At 35.1% G+C, this 17,267-nt stretch overlaps 1 protein-coding gene across 4 annotated transcripts in view; it reads left to right on the top strand.

The window, feature by feature from the left end:
- Positions 1–17,267, top strand: part of LOC150108479 (cyclin-D-binding Myb-like transcription factor 1) — a 357,130-nt gene that overhangs the window by 67,833 nt on the left and 272,030 nt on the right. For all 4 annotated transcript variants that reach the window (XM_090415885.1, XM_090415883.1, XM_090415884.1 and 1 more), the window contains one exon: positions 10,294–10,396. In XM_090415885.1, coding sequence (XP_090272011.1) covers positions 10,294–10,396 — 103 coding nt within the window. The remainder of the gene's footprint in view (positions 1–10,293; positions 10,397–17,267) is intronic.

The raw sequence follows: 17,267 nt of genomic DNA, 5'->3' as shown, positions 1-17,267 counted from the left end.
TGTTATAACAAGACCTTATAAAGATACAGTATCTTCTTTATTCCTAGTTATCGGTGAGTCTTTCAAAAAGTTGATCCTTACCTTTTTTAGCATGTCCCTGTTTATTACTTCCAGAATTTTTAATTTTATCAGTTTCTTGCAGTGTGGTCAAGCCAAAATACATAGTGTTACACTTTTGCAATGTTGAGCTGGCAACCCAGCTCTTATCCTGTGTCCATGGTATCATTTGATTCAAATCCTCCTACAGGATCTCTGCATCAGTTTACTTACTCTTCTCTTCAGATTTGCATCAGCAAATTCTGCAGATTAACACGTTGACTGCCATTTGGCCTAATGTGTAAACTTGCTGCCACTGCCAATAGGTTTTTCTGGTATTTTCTTTTCAAAAATATATAATTTCAAAGTATATAATTTGATATATTTTTCACTTTGTAACTTCAAACCTTTCTCTAGTTAAAAAAAAAAATTTCAGAGCTTGTGCAATTCTGGTACTAGTTGAAAGTTTCTAGTTCTGTGCAAGGTAGGGGGCAGTCAGTTCATTAGAAATGAGTGTTACTGATGTTGTACTAAAATCGCTATGTGTATCTACTAAGCCAGCTATCTACTTCCCTATGGGTCTATAAACTTTGAACCAGCAATATAAATAATCAAGCTTTGAAATCATTTCAGTGATTTTTTTAGTTAACTCCAGTATTCAATTTTTGTATTTATTTTACAAATCTGTTGCATTATTTCTCTCATTTATTTATTTGTAAAAGCTATTTAGTTTTATTTCACTATAGTTACAATATATATACCAATCTTCCCTTTCTTCTCATTTGAAATACCTACACCGGCAACAATGTTTAGTACAGAGAATATGATATTGAGATTGCTCATATCGTATGTTTAAAAGTTTGATTAATAAGATCATTAGGACCAGACCATGGAGAGTGATGATTGATTGGAAGGAGTTGCCATAGGTGATCTGAAGTGCTTTATTATTGAATGTGTTTATAGAGCAGTATTATAGGCATTGCACAAATAGTGACTAGAGTGGGCATCCCTGATGCATCTTTAGACTCCATAAATATGTCTGTGGAATAATAAGAGAATGCTTGTTTTTGTAACTTTTTCTAGTCAAGCCACACTCATGCCCATTTTCCTGAAATGATCCAGATATAGGCATAATCAAATAGTAATTATTACTCATTCAATTATACTGGATAGCAATTTTTGTTTGTTAATGTAGATAAAATAAGATGTTCTTTACAAAATTGAAGATGCCTGTATAACACCCATGGAATTGGTGTTTGATTCTAGTTGCCAACTAGAGGAACTTTTTTCATCTGGTTCTTTAGTTAGTCGATCTTTGGTACAGGCCTGTGGGTTATTTTCCTCCCAGAAAATGAAGTTTTTAACCCTTACATCTCAAGAAATTGACTGTAGAAGTAGCACTATTACAGATATAATGTGTTAGTGTTTAGAGCCACAAGATTGTGGCAATTATCTGCTGTGCTGAAACTTTGTCTTGATTTATTAATAGTTTAAGCTGACTATCAGTGAGAATTGGAGGATGGAGACTGATTCTCCACATATCTTCAAAAAAAAAAAAGTTAGCTAGGGCTAAAGAAGCTCTGCCTACTCCCTTTCAGGAATAAAATGCATTAGAAGAGCTTTGTTTTACAAAATTGGACATACTGATTATTAAAATTATAGTAAGACCTATTTTTAAATATAATTGGACATAATTTTTATTCCCTAATATATATTTATATGTAAAATATAAACTTAGATATTACTTTTTATACAGTTTTATAATGTTGAGTTTGTTTTTCTAGAAATTGAGCTTGAGTCTGTTCCAGTAGCTGACTTTTCAGTACTTGTCCTGGTTCCCTGACAATAACAGCAAGGACTTTGTTTAACTGGATGACACCCCCCCCTGCCAGCATGAAATCTCATCATTTGAAATCTCGTTTGTTTGGTACACATTGGATACCTACTAATGGGGTATCCCATGTGAAGTTTCGGATTGGGAATTAAGTCAAAGGTCCCAGTCATTTCTTCACATTTCTTAAAGGCAGTGTAGAGGTCTCCCAGTCATTTGTCTTTGACCCTTAAGCAACTGTTGAGAATATTGAAAATGGTTTAACCTCTGAAATTGCAAAGTTAAAACAAATTATTCAGTAGTCAACATGGGAATTATAATTGATAAAACAGAAAAGGAAAACAAAAGTCAAGACCGCATAGTCACTTTCACCAATTGGAGGCAATGTTGTCACCTTGGTTATGGATAGTTCTTCTGATCCTATGACCAGGTCCGATATTCTCCCATCCCTAGTCCCCTCCATCACATGCTGCCTTAAGTAATATTATCCCTCAGCAGGTGTATAAATTCTGTTTCCTTCTTGCCATGTGATCTTTCTTCTTTCCAGTCTATATTTCCATAGTTGAAGTCCCCTCATAATAATCACTCGACCTGTACTTCTACTAATTTGGCGACGCTTGTCTTCCAGATCATCTGTGGAACTCCCTGGCCTATAGCAACAATAAACTGTATATTTTGTCTTATTGGTCTTAATCTCACACCAGATTGCTTCAAATGAACAGCCACCTTCCTGCCTGTCTCCTATTCTTTTTGCTTGCAATTCATCTGCTATCATCAGCAGTACCCCTCCTCTCTATTCTATATTCTCTATCTTCCCTGAAAATACTAAACCCTTTCACATTCCATCCCTGTAACCATCATCTGCTGTTAGCTAAGTCTCACTAATGCCTATAACTTTTGGCGAGGTTGCACTAACCAATGGCAAAAATTCTTCCCTCTTGTTGCTGATACTTCTGGCATTGGTATATAGAAACAGCAACATCCTTTTATTTTCCCACCTACCTTTACTTTCTGATTTGACTACCCTGTTCAATATTTTTGCTTTAGAGATTCCTCACTTGGTCATTCTCACACTCACTCGCTTCATGGGTGCCTTCATACAAACTCACTTGCTTCTACCCTAATTGCTTAAGTTTTCCTGAATTTGCATGTTAGCATGCTCGGTGAACAAAGCTCTCTCCAGACTCCTAACAACCAAATCATTCAGATGTAGTGTATCTGCATTGTACAAATCCTTCTTTCCGTCAAACAGAGACTACAGATCCACAAATTCTACATCATTTCATTTACACAATCTATGTATAGACTCATTGGCTATCAATGTCCTCCTCCTTGGTTTGCCTCTATCATAGCATGGTAGGAGATTTACAATCTTCACCTTCTTGCTTTACCTTTTTGCATCAGGATGGTGTGGCTAAAATCGTGAATTTTTGGTTCTGGGAAAAACATGATTTTGTCATACTTTTGTTAAGTACTCCCCTGATTATTGACTTTCCATAAATAATTTTATCCTTAACTTGTTTTTTCTTGTTTGTTTGGTCGATCTTTATTATTCATTTGGATCACTTGCTTCTGTCTTTTTTCAGTCCTGTTTAACTCTTGCCGCTTCTGCAGTTTTTGTTCAAATCAAGAGGTCATTGCATCTGTACAGGAGTATTTTGCAGATCTTACTGAGAACCACTACAGGGATGGGATAATGGCACTGGAGCATCGCTGGAATAAATGTATTAGTCTTAAGGGAGATTATATTGAAAAATAAAAATAATTTTGAAATTATAAATTCATTTTTTCATTATTAGGCTGAGAGCTTTTTAGACCACCTTTGTATATGCATTTTGTAATAGGAATCTTGAGAAATTATTAATTGGTACCAGACCTTACACAGAGTCAGGATGGGAGGAATGGTAAGAATCTGTGTGTAAGAGCAATAGTGTTATGTAATTGTGTTAAGTATAAAAATGCGCTAATATTATCGTGGAGATGATTATGAGGAGAGAACAATTTTGTGTTCATCCAGTTCACTTTTCAAGAAAGGTACAGTATTTTTAGGAAGGATAGGAGAGGAGTGGGTATACTGCTAATGATATCGGATGATTTGAATTCAGTTAGAGTAGACCTATGACTCCAATACTATTATCAGTTTTCCATATGACATTGACCTTGAAACCATCTTGTGTGAAGTGTAGTCTAACAAGATAAAATACATAGTGGTGTGCTGTTACAGACCTAGTGGATTGGTTTGCTAGTTGTGAAGAAATGCATCACTAAATAAAGATGATAGGTGTGAAATGAATAATCTTAGTGAGGGAGTGGGTATTTATCCTAACACTGTGATTAGGTAGCAGTGAAATCTCATGAAAGAATGAAACTGAATTTATTGAGCTGTTGTGATACTTCCTTAAGCAGCATGGGACAGAAGGAACTCTCGATCAATGAGTGTTAGATTTGATTATAGTATCAGATGGGGTTTTAGTTCAAAATATAATTATTCAGCCTCTGTTTGGTGATGATCATGTGTTTGGACTTGAATAGTGGCTAAGTTTATAAATGTTTTATTCAGAAAAGGATGCATGCTGAACTACAGGGTGTCCCAAAATTCACGCAAGAAGTAATTTTGATAGAAAACACAGGTTTTTAAAATTGTAATTTCTTATTGATTCATAAAGTATACGGTATAGGGTTATGCGTGGAATAGCATACCGGGTAAATGGCCTCCATGGCTTTGCTGGCACATACGCACTCTTTTGTCGAAATTTTCCATGACTGTTTTGCATAAATGTGGCTGAATTTCGTTGATAATTTTCGCTCGATTTTCTCCTTCAAGGCGTGGGTAGTCGTGGGCTTGTTGGCATAAACCTTAGACTTCAAAAAACCCCAAAGAAAAAAGTCCAACGCCGTTAAGTCACATGATCTGGGCGGCCAATTCTGATCACCAAAACGGGAAATTACACGACCAGGAAATGACTCGTAGTAATTGAATTGTTTCTCAGACTGTATGGCATGTGGCACAGTCTTGTTGAAACCACATGTCGTCCACATCCATATCTTGCAATTTAGGCACAAAAAACTGGATTATCATGTCGCGATATCGAGCACCATTAACTGTTATTGCTTTACCAGCCGCATTTTCGAAGAAGAATGGACTGGTGATGCCTCCAGCCCAAAATCCGCACCAAACAGTGACACATTGTGGATGCATTTGTTTCTCAACAATCACCCGTGAATTTTCTGAACCCCAAATGCGACAATTTTGTTGATTAACGAAGCCATCAAGATGAAAATGAGCCTCATTGCTGAAGATGATTTTGTTCGAAAAATAAGCATCCACTTGTTGTTGTTCCATAATCCATTCAATGAACTCTCTTCGCTGTGTGTGGTCAGTAGGCTTCAGTTCTTGAGTCAATTGAACTTTGTAAGCATAAAGATGCAAATCATTTCATGAGAATATGCTGTAGAGTGCTTCTTGAAATGCCCAATTCAAGACCACAGTGCTGAATTGATGTTCCTGGACTCTCAGCAACACTCTCATGAAGTGCTTCGATATTTTCTGTTGAAGGACGGCCAGAGTGTATAAGATCACTAATTGATCCAGTTTCCTTGAATTTTTTAATTAATCTTTTCACAGTTGATGAAGTTAAATCACTATTCCGACCATATTTTGTACGAAAATTGTGAACTGTAGCTGCCAAACCTTCATTATTTTTAAAAGATTGCTCAACAATGAAAATGCGTTGTTCTTTCGTGTACACTCCATTTTTAATAACCCTGAACCGTCAGCTTCACGCTGTCTTTTTTTTTCTCGTTGGCAACATTTTACTGCACAAATGGCGCTAAATTTAAATCTTGCGTGAATTTTGGGACATCCCTTACAAAGCAGGAAATTATGACCAAACTGAGGAGTATGCTGTGTTCTGCATCATGGTATTGGTGGTTGTTGCATCAGAAGGATACAGACAGTACATGGAAAGTGTTTAAAGAATGCTTAAATGATGCAGTATGGGAAATTGTACCTAGAATTCAAAGAATAAATAAGATAGGAGTGAACTGGATGTCTGATCTTATTAAGCAAGGCATTCATAAGAAAATGTGGAAAGAATACTGTGTGCATGATCTTGGTTAGTTGTGAAAATTATAAGGTGTAGGCCAGAAAAGTTACAACTGTTGTATGGAAAGATTAAATCTTTCCATACAACAGAGTCTAAGTATGAAAAGAAACTGATTCTGCAATCTAAAAACAACCTTGCTTCTACCCTAATTGCTTAAGTTTTCGTGAATTTGCATGTTAGCATGCTCGGTGAACAAAGCTCTCTCCAGACTCCTAAATTCTGGCTCTCACTGAAGAGACATCATTAAAAGTCGAAACTGGTCTGGGTAGTGGTGGCCCTTCCAATTATGCATTGCATTATATACACCTGGAAAGGGGGGGGGTGCTTTGCATAATGGGATACTTACTAAGCCAAGTGATATGAAGTCATTAGCCTCTATACACAAGTAGCTCAGACGTGAATATATTTCACACGCATAACTTTGTTTTGCTTACTTGTGAAAAAGGTTTAAAACCAAGTATAAAATTTCTTGGTATCTTTAACACATAGGTTATAGCTATAACCTATCTGATTGCCACTCTTCAGCTATCCACATTTAGCATACACAAGATCTTGCCCACGTGAACATGCCCAACAATACTATGGCATTCAGAACGGCTTCAAATGTCAGCAATACATTTGCAAATTAATATATAGCTGCCTCTTGTAAGGTATATTTTTTGTATTTTTCTTTCCATGTTATGCACCCAATGAACTCTTCTAAGAAGATGAAACTAGTTGTGTGCTTAAATAATAAATAGTATTTTTTTCTATTTTGATATATCAATTATAATTTAAAAAAATTTAATGACCAGTTTCTGGTCATTAAATTTTTTTAATTATAATTGCATCAAATAAATATATATATATCTATCTATATATATATATATATAGATATATATATAGAGAGAGAGAGAGAGAGATTAAGCCAATTTTATACAAATTTTAATCTTCGTGCTCTTTAGAACTTTATATATCTAGATTTATGTAGAAAAGCTTCAACTAGTTTTATAATATATTCATACATTTATATGCATATATAACTTTTAACCATTGTCATGCACATAGTAGCCTTTGATGCTCATTCACCAATAAACACTTAACCATCACCAACAGCATCAGCATTTATTCCTGTTATTACCAGCATTAGTGTATAAGCATAACCTGTGATATATTATTCATTCCCTGCCATTTTCCAAGCAGTATCTATTTCTTCTACAATAAATATGCAGTCTCACCTTATTTGTAGGCATTTTATTCCAAAAATTCAGTCAACAAATGACTGATTACTGAAAAACCAACTCCCCCAACTCTATTCCATACGTTTAGTAGACTATTAAGAGTAATTAATAAGATTTGATAAAAACTAAAATAGCATATTTTTACAACACCCTTTAGGGTGTGTGTGTGTGTGTGTGTGTGTGTGTGTGTGTGTGTGTGTGTGTGTATATATATATATATATATATATATATCAAGAAATTGATGATGATAAATTCTCTTGTATTTTATTTAAAAATTTATTTTTTAAAATAAAAAAAAAGGTTGCCCCACTTACAAAATCTCAAAATTTTTATCAAATTTACTCTCCTCTTCAACTAGAAGAACTGATACTTATATAAAAAATACTTTGGATTTCAAAAATAAAATTTCAAATCTTCATTTGGACATTTCTGATATCATGATCAGTTTAGATGCTGTTTCTTTATTTACAAATGTGCCTCTTTCAGAAAGCATTGAATTACTACAACAGGAATTTCCTTCAGACATTGTAAACGTATTTGATTTTGTAATAAAGGTTATTTTTCCTTTAAAAATAAGTTGTATCAACAAATTGAAGGAACAGCAATGGGTAATCCTCTTTCTCCTGCTATCTCCAATTTCTTTATGGAACATTTTGAACAACATATCTTTGACAACATTTCTCCTAGACCTACTCATTGGTTCAGATATGTCGATGACATTTTTGCTGTATGGAATGGCTCTTCGGATGAACTTTAACAATTTCTCACTAAGTTAAACGCATTTCATCCTAGGATCAAGTTTACCCTAGAAGTAGAATCAAATAAGCAGTTAGCCTTTTTAGATCTTCTAATTCTTTGCCAACCAGATGATAACCTACATTTCTCAGTTTATAGAAAGAAGACTCATACAGGCCATTATATCCATGTGGAATCTCATCACCATCCCAGTCAAAAAGGCAGGAACTATTAAAACACTGGTTCATCAGGCCCACTCCTTTTGTTCTTCAGACGATCCTTTACAGAAAGAACTACAATATATAACTTCTTCCTTTCTATCTAATGGTTATAAGAAATGCTTCATTAAAAGAACTTTGAGTAGTTTTAATATGTCTTCCTCTTCAAACACAGAAGAAATAATGCGCATTACTATCCCTTATGTACAAGGCATCAGTGAACGTATAGCAAAAGTTTTAAAACCACTGAATATTTTTGTTGCCTTTCGACCGTTTAGAAAAATCTCCACCTTTCTCACTTCTCCTAAGGACAAGCTTCCACATCTTAATCATCCAGGTGTTTACCAGATTCCATGCTCTTGTGGATTATCTTATTTCAGACAAACGGGAAGATCTGCCTCTATTCGGCTAGAAGAACACCAATCTTATATTGAATACTTTAAACCTGAAAAGTCTGGACTTGCAGAACATACCATCTTCACTAGACACAGAGTTCATTGGAGAAAGACAAGAGTTCTTCACAAAAGTCAGTTTCTCATGGAACACCTTTATAAAGAATACGTGTGAAGAGGCTTAAGTGCTGTGAGGACATCATGTTGGAGGCTTAATGGATTTTTTAACAACACTCAAAAAGAATTAAAATAGACTTTAATACTTCCTATATTTCGTCCTAGTCACTAGGACATCTACGGGGATTACAAAAAAATTAATGTAACATATGCACAAATAACAAACAATACTAAGCCCAACCACGTGGGTGACACTAAAGTCCTATCTAGGTAGAGCGCCCTCTAAGGGCAGTCGTAGGTGGCCTGGAATGTAAGGTGGGAACTCTGGTGATGAGTGTTTCCCAAATCTTCGGAAGCTTAATGCACCCATATTTATTGAGATTTGGTTGGTTTTTGAGAGCTGCTGCTGCTTCTAAGAAAAGTCTCTCTTTCTTGAATTTGCTGTGGTGGAGCATGGTGGTTTTCTTCCATGATACTCTGTGGGTGGTGTCCAAAACATGGTCAGCCAAGCCTGAATGGCCATAGTTGTGTTTGAAGATGTAAGACTTGTGTTCCTCTAGACGGATGGATGCTGATCTGCCTGTCTGTCCAAAGTACGCCAGCTTACAGGAACAGGGTACTTTGTAAACTCCAGGCAGAGAGAGAGGAGGGAGCTGATCTTTCGTAGAACAGATAAGGGTAGCCAGTTTGCGGTGGGGCTTATATGCTGTGTGTAGATTGTATTGTTTTAGTATCTTGGCTATTTTTTCAGATGTGCCACGGATGTAGGGTATGGTGATGGCATTTTTAAAATCTTGTTGACGAGAAGGAAGGGGAATGGGGGAGGAGTTGATTATTTTTTTGATACTGTGATCGCTGTAGCCATTGGAAAGGAAAGTGCTGTGTATGTGGTTAAGCTCATTAGTGAGGGCGGTTCCACTGGAACAAAGATTGTGGGCTCTCTTGGTAAGAGTTTTAATAATGCCATATTGTTGAGAGGGGTGGTGGTGGGAGAGTTTGTGAATGTATCTGCCTGTGTGTGTGGGTTTTCTGTATACGGTGAAGGTAAGTGTATCATTAGGCAGGCGTGTGACTAAGGTGTCTAGGAAGGGCAAACAATTTGTGCATATGTTACATTAATTTTTTTGTAATCCCCATAGATGTCCTAGTGACTAGGACGAAATATAGGAAGTATTAAAGTCTATTTTAATTCTTTTTGAGTGTTGTTAAAAAATCCATTAAGCCTCCAACATGATGACCTTTATAAAGAAACATGTGAAACTCTACTTCATTCTCCTAACTTAAACAGATCAGATGGCTTACGTCTATCCCCTTTATGGGAGATACTACTTTACAAATCAGCTAATCTTTTCTAACTTTTTATTGTATTTTTTTAATTATTTTTTTATTTTTTATTTTTTTAGGAAAGTTATTGACCTTTTTAGTTATCTTACAACAGCTACTTAGGTGGTGCTTTTTGGAATTGTCAGTTATTGTTTAATTTGAGCTTAATGTACTGAAGATGCCTGTGACACACAGGTGAAAATTATACTATTAAATAATCTTTGTATGTGAGTTTTTTCCGTTATTAATTTTGTATTGATATGTCTACTCACGGTATACCACTTTTAAAATTTCTCTTTTGTTCTCTTTTCTAGATATTAAATGGCCAGGAAGTTGAAAATTTACCTCTTGTTGAACATGATGTAAATCAAGCTTGGTTCACGAGTAAAGAAGATAAGACAAATCTTCATAACAAAGGTATTTTTTAAATTAATTGTGTAATTTTAGTTTTCTTACATTATTATATTAAATCAATGTGATTAACTTAATGCAAGTAATGAGATAATTGCATGCTGAAACTGCTTGATATTAGACTCAAGACATTAACACCCCTACTGGCCGAGGTGGATAAATAGTGAAACCAAATTGCTTCTTATCTATGTTATTCAATAGATGTTACAGAATTGTATCCAGATTTACTATAATTGGTGCATATGCACCAAAAGAGGGAAAAGAAGAAGACAATAATATATTTTATAAAGAATTACAGAAAGCCATAGATAAAACAACAAAACCGACTTTGCTACTAGCAGGAGATTTAAATGCCAGAATAGGAACCAAAAAATACAAAAGAAACATAGGTAAATTTGGTGGAGATACATGTAATCAAAATGGTCACAGTCTGTGTGATTTTGTCATTTATAATAATATGAGAATACTGAATGAATTCAGTGTTTAAACACAAGGAAATACATAAATATACTTGGTCAGCCAGAGGATGCAAATCAATAATTGACTATGTTATCACAAATTTTAAATTAGTTAATTTTAGACATAAGAGCATATTGAGGCTTTGAATTGAACTCTGATCATTATATGGTATCAGCAAAAATTTGATTTAAATCAAAGTGGCTAAAAATACATACAATTGAAGATTCTCATCAGCCAAGTTACAAAATTTATTTATTACAGGATCCCTATGTTAGACAACAATATCAAAAATGCACAAACTTAAAAACAGAACCACACATGAATCAAGTGACATAGAAGATGAATGGGAAAATTTGAAACAAATTTTCACAAAAGCAGCAACAGAAAGCTTAGGAATAAAGCACAAATGGATTAGAAAAAGAAGATGACGAGACTGGAACAAAGAAATAGAAAATATAATAAAAACAAAAAAGGACAGTTACCAGAAATGGCTAAATTCCAAAACAATAGAAGCAGAAATAGAGTATAAAAGAAACAGTGCAGTTGCAAAATGAGAAGTAAGGAAAAAGCATATAGAGAAAGAGAGAGAGATGGAACAATTTTGTAACAGAACTAGAAAAGGATATATTTAAGCCAAAACCTATAAAATAATAAAATACATGAATAAAGAAATAAAAGAAAAGATAAAAATACAGACAATAGATTCAGAAAAATGGGGGACCTATTTCCAAAATCAAAAATTGATAGAACAACTGCTGGTTCGAATCCCGCTGTGGCATGGATGTTTGTGAATATCTGTTGAAAGTACTAGTAGCTGTGGTAGATGCCGTTGGTGTAGTCCCAGTTCGTGGTAGTTCGTGGATTGCGTGGTGGAGATAGAGTTGTAGAGTAAGCCCTCCCTCGATGAGTCTTTGGATTCCCTGTAGGTGTCATGTAATAATAGTAATAATAATAATAACATTTGAATTGAATGGACAACAGCAGACTACCAAAAATATTATACAGATATAAAATAAGTGGAAAAAGAACAATCGGAAGACCAAGAAAGAGATGGCATGAGACCAGAACAGGCCACCTGGCTTAAAATCCATGTTAGGAAAAAGAAGAAGAAGGTCTTGATTGCTAACTCTTTAGCAAACAAAATTTTGCTGAGTGGAAAAAGACAATATTGAACATATTGTATTGATATAAATATCACATGGAATTTTTTTCTTATAATTTTTCTAACAGCTATACACCAACAGCTGTACAGCAGACTCACAGGACAATAGAAATAGTTTGATATCTTGAAATGTGAATTAGTAGTGAATTTCTTGTGGAATGGCATTGATGATGTAGTGGCTTGAGTGGAATGTTTCAGTAGTTAGTTATAGCAAATGAGTCACTATAATGTTAGAGTGATATGTTCATATCTGATTGAAATGAAAACAATTTATGTAATAATGAAATTTTTAGAATACAGAACAGTTTTCTTATGTTTGAAAGAACTTGGATATGAGAGGTGGGAGGGAGTACAGCTGGACAAAAATTGTGCACAACAGCTTTTGCGAACTAGAAGACAATACTGGTGCAGGAGGTGAGTTTGCAACATTTAACTCTTTCAAAGTCAGCCATGGCCCTGTTAATGATGGTTTTTGCAAATGTGCTTCAGCACAGACTGTGAGGCTGTTTTTTTTTTTCCCTTATAATGGTCCTTGCACAATTCTTGGAAAACCACGGCTTAGTTATCCATTTGGAATTTTAAACAGATTGGGGAATTGAATGCATTCTTTACAACATAGATAATTTCTGTAACAAGATCACAAAAAGTGTCTGGATTTAGAGGCATATCCAGATAACTGAAACAGGCATAAAATTCTCTTCGAGATTTTCCCACATGGCATTGCTGTAGTGCCAAAACACATGAATTTGTGATAGCTCACAAGAAGGCATTCCACTAGAGATAAAATTGGATGAGATTCTGATTTGAATTAACAAGTGTTATTCACCTCTTGCTAAAACTCATTGTTTACCTCAAACAAGAACTGGCTAAGAAAACATCCAGGGTATTGAGTAAATGGGTTATTGGATATTCTAGTTTGTACCCAGGCAAGTAGCTTATAGAGGTCATTCAAATGGGAAAAAAAAAAAAAGAAACCAACTGGTGTTGTGTACATTAAATTCGCTAAGGAGGAATGACTTGACTCTTGGGATAGTTGGAGTGTAGGAAATCAATCTTCAAGGATTCATACATCAGAATGATTTTTCTGAATTAGGGAGGTGGCATAGTCAGCAGATGAATGATACTTAATAATGAGCAAGGAAATTGTAAGATGCAGAAGGCTAAAGAGTAGATTTAAGGTCTTCTAGCAAAGAATATTGAATCACACAAAAGCACAGGTACCACCCTTGCAACAGAATGAATCATATCCAGCTGTTGTAGCAGTAATTTTGGGTTCATTCAAAAACAGATAAGGTTTGGATATCTGCAAGTGATGATGTACCTGATTTGAAATTTATGCAAACTTAAATTATGAGCATAATCATTTGCACTATGAATATTGAAGGGAATGTGGAAGATTTTTTTAATAAGGTTTTTTAATTTTGTAAACTTTTGGAGAGGTTGTTTTTCATTTTAACTGCATTGACACTATTTGGGTTTACAGTAATATTAGTAGTTCAAAGGTGATGAGAAAGAGTGGAGGAATATACTGTGGGAGATGATAGATCTATAATAACATTAGGATTAAAACACGTCTTTTTATATTAATTATATATTTTGGAAACTAATATTTGACTAGTTTCACTTGTACTGAAACTGGTGGCTTCATCAGGGTTTTTAAATAAAACAAAAACTGAAGTTGTGTGCCATGTGTTAGTTGTCATCATGCAAAGACAGTAGATGATTGTTGGTAAAATTGAAATCTCAAATGCTGAAGGATTTTGACAGATTTCTAGATCAATGCTGGAATTCTCTCAAGGAGAGGTTCTGGATCTCCAGAGTATATCTGGCATTGTGCTTCATGGATATCACCTACATGGCATTTTAGAAAATAATGGACAAAAAATGGAATGGCGGAAAAAAAACATTCCACAATTGCTAGTGGTTCAGTAATATCGATAAAAGCCTTATCAAAGGATTTCGGGAAGTTTTTAGGAAAAGATCATTTTTGATTAAGTGTTAGATTGCTCATCAGGTTTCAAAAATTATGTGGAATAGCTTTCAGGACAATCTGAAGAAAAGAAATGTATTGCAGGATTGAGTTAATAAATGATGTGCTGATAAAATGAAAAGGATACTCACAGAATACATTACCAGTGATATTTTTAATGCATTGTATACTCACTGTTCAGTGAAATCTCTGCAGAAAAGGTAAGAAATCAAAACATTTGTGTTGTTTCTATAGTGCTTCTAAAACAGAAAAGGGAAACCATTGATGCATAGAAAATGTGCAAATCTACAATGTTTTAAGAATGTTTGATCACTTACCTGAGATTATTTTGAAAATCAGTATTCATGGATGACCTAAGCAATATTTATCAAATGGCTAAAAACATTTAGATGTCCAGATTTATATATATTTTTTTTTATGTTTTCCCTTTCCTTCCCCATCTTTTAGGACTGGTTGATCTCTCCCAATGAGGGATTAAGCATGTATTTTGTGATTGTAGATCTGTATGTGTTTACGGGGATGATTTGCTTGTTCTGAGGGACGAAAAACCAGAGTTTTCGGGTGGGGAAAAAAAACCCTCTACCTCCATATGAGACCAGCTAACTCGCCTTTAGTCAAAACGGTCCAAATAAAGTTTCCTTATGTCATGGAGGGGAATCGAACCCAGATCTTTCTCCCCGAAGGTCTTCTTTGTCTATACTGACTGAGCTATGGAGGCTCTGATGTCAAGATGATAAAACAAAAAATAAAAATCATTCTCTTAAATAATTACTTACCACATAATTTGACATGTGTATTAGAACATGGTAAATTATTATTATTTGAAATCTCCAGCGAGGTAAGGACTCATCAAGAGAGGGTATAAATCACCCAAACCAGCTGTCATACTTTCCCTTAAATTCATTCACACTAGATACACCCACTACTCCTCAAGGCAAACTATTTCACTCACTTACTGCTCTCTGGGAGAAAAACCTAGCTCTTACCCCTTTCTTAAATTCAAATAAATTTAACTTCCATGGATACGCCCGTGTTCTCCCCCCACCTTCCACATAACAAAAAATTTCATCAGATGATATCCTATAACACCCATTCAAAAGTTTATAGTCCTCTATCATATCATCCCTCTTTCTCCTGTTAACCAGAGCCTGCAATCCATATACCTCATAATCTAAATCCTATAATCCAGGTATAATCTTTATAACTCTTCTTTGCACCCTTTCCACAGCTTCTGTATCCCCTTGGAAAGTACTGAATATCAGTAGAATATCCCTGATTGCCCTGCCTATCTTTGCATCACCGGCAAACAATTGCACATCTGATGTTAGACCCTGCCTGATGTCATTAATGTACAGATTAAACAATAATAGTCCATGGACTAAACCCTGAGATGAACCACTGGTCACCTAAATCTGGCAGATTCACACCTACTGTATACCACTTTTTGATATCTATCTGCTAAGTCGAGAGTTTATATTCCAATCCAATATTCTCCAGTTTATGCAACAGCCTTTCATGTGGTATCCTATTGAATGCCTTAAAATAAATCTAATATTATCATATTGTATCTATTCCCTTTATCCAACTCGGTTGTGACATTGTTATAAAATATAAGCAAATTGCTAAAGCATGACTTTCCTTTAGTAAACCCATGCTGCTCCTTGCAGAGTATAGCATGTTTGTCTACCCATTTCTTACCAACTTCTCTAAAATCTTCACTACCACACCAGAGATACTGATAGGTCAGTAGTTAGACACATCAGTTTTTGCACCACCCTTGTACAATGGAACTATCATACATTCCTTCCATTCCTGTGGTATCATTCCTGAGCTGAGACTCAAGTTATACAAACATGTGAAAGGCCTAGCCAATTCAGCTGAACATTCCTTTAGCAAATGGGCTGATATTCCATCTGTCCCTATAGGCAAAGTCTTATCCAGATTATGCAACAATTGTTCCATCTCATTTTCATGAACCTCTAACTCTTTATCCGATGTAGCAGTAGCACTGTGCACCATGTTACATACACTTGGTTGATATATCTTAACAAAGTGAGCACTCATTAGCTTCCAAAACTCAAGTGCCATCTGCATTCAATAAAGTTATTCTTTCTTGTGCTTGCAGCATAATGATAAAATTCTTTTTGGATTGCCTTTAGACTGCATGGCCAATTTCTTTTCATACTCCGATTTAGCTTTCCGCACAATACTTGTTACTTTTCTGGCCTGAGCTTTTATATATTTCATAACTCCTCTCACTGTTATTCTCACAATATTCTTTCCACATCATCTTCTTGTGGATCTCTTGCTTAATAAGGATGCACATCATTTCACTCCCAAACTATTTATTCTTCAAACACTAGGGATACATTCAGATACTTCATCATTTAAGCACTTTTGCAAAAATTCCCATGCATTACTGACATTTTTCCCCATTCAGTAACTGATACCATGGGACCAAAGATAGTATTCTCCTAAGTTGATCATAATACTTAGAATCTTCCCAAGAAAGTACAGCATGATCACTGTCACCAATTAGTTGTAAAATGGCCATATTCTTAAATGAGACCCCTTCTGACACTATGAGCAAATTCAACACTCTTTGACCTCGAGTTCCTTCTTTCACATGCTGCCTGAGAAAGTTATTTCGTAACACTCCAATAAAATTTCTCTTCTACCCAATCAATGTTTGGAAAATTAAATTCACCCATAATGATCATTCATTTGGTACCCATAAGGCTATTGAAAGTTTATTTTTCACTTGGTTAGAGTATAATAAAATTAGTTTAATCCTTTATCCAAGTGTGAGCAAACAAGTTTGCGCCTGAAAGTATCTTCAGGACTGGGGTAAGGTGGAGCAAGCTACCAACACTCCTATCTCCTATAATGCAAAACACATCTCCTTGCGGATATGTCTAATGTTATGCATTTATAGGAGATACTGAGATAGGAGTGTTGGTATCTTGCTCCACCTTTGCAACGAAACATATCCGCAAGGAGATGTGTTTTGCATTATAGGAGATAGGAGAGTTGGTATCTTGCTCCACCTTTGCAACGAGTTGCCCTGGTGTTGTACCACCTTACCCCAGTCCTGAAGATACTTTCAGGCGCAAACTTTGTTTGCTCACATTTGGATAAAGGATTAAACTAATTTTATTATACTCTAACCAAGTGAAAAATAAACTTTCAACATCTTTCTCTAAATCCAGAGTAATTTATTAAAAAAGGGTGGCACACCATTTGGCAACTCCTGTAGGTAGAGATGA

The sequence above is a fragment of the Typopeltis vanoorti genome, chromosome 3 (assembly GCF_054136105.1).
Source record: "Typopeltis vanoorti isolate ZY-2024b chromosome 3, IOZ_Tvanoo_1.0, whole genome shotgun sequence".
NCBI lineage: Eukaryota > Metazoa > Arthropoda > Arachnida > Uropygi > Thelyphonidae > Typopeltis > Typopeltis vanoorti.
The sequence above is the reverse complement of the archived record's forward strand: the minus strand, read 5'-3'. Positions and strand labels throughout refer to the sequence as shown.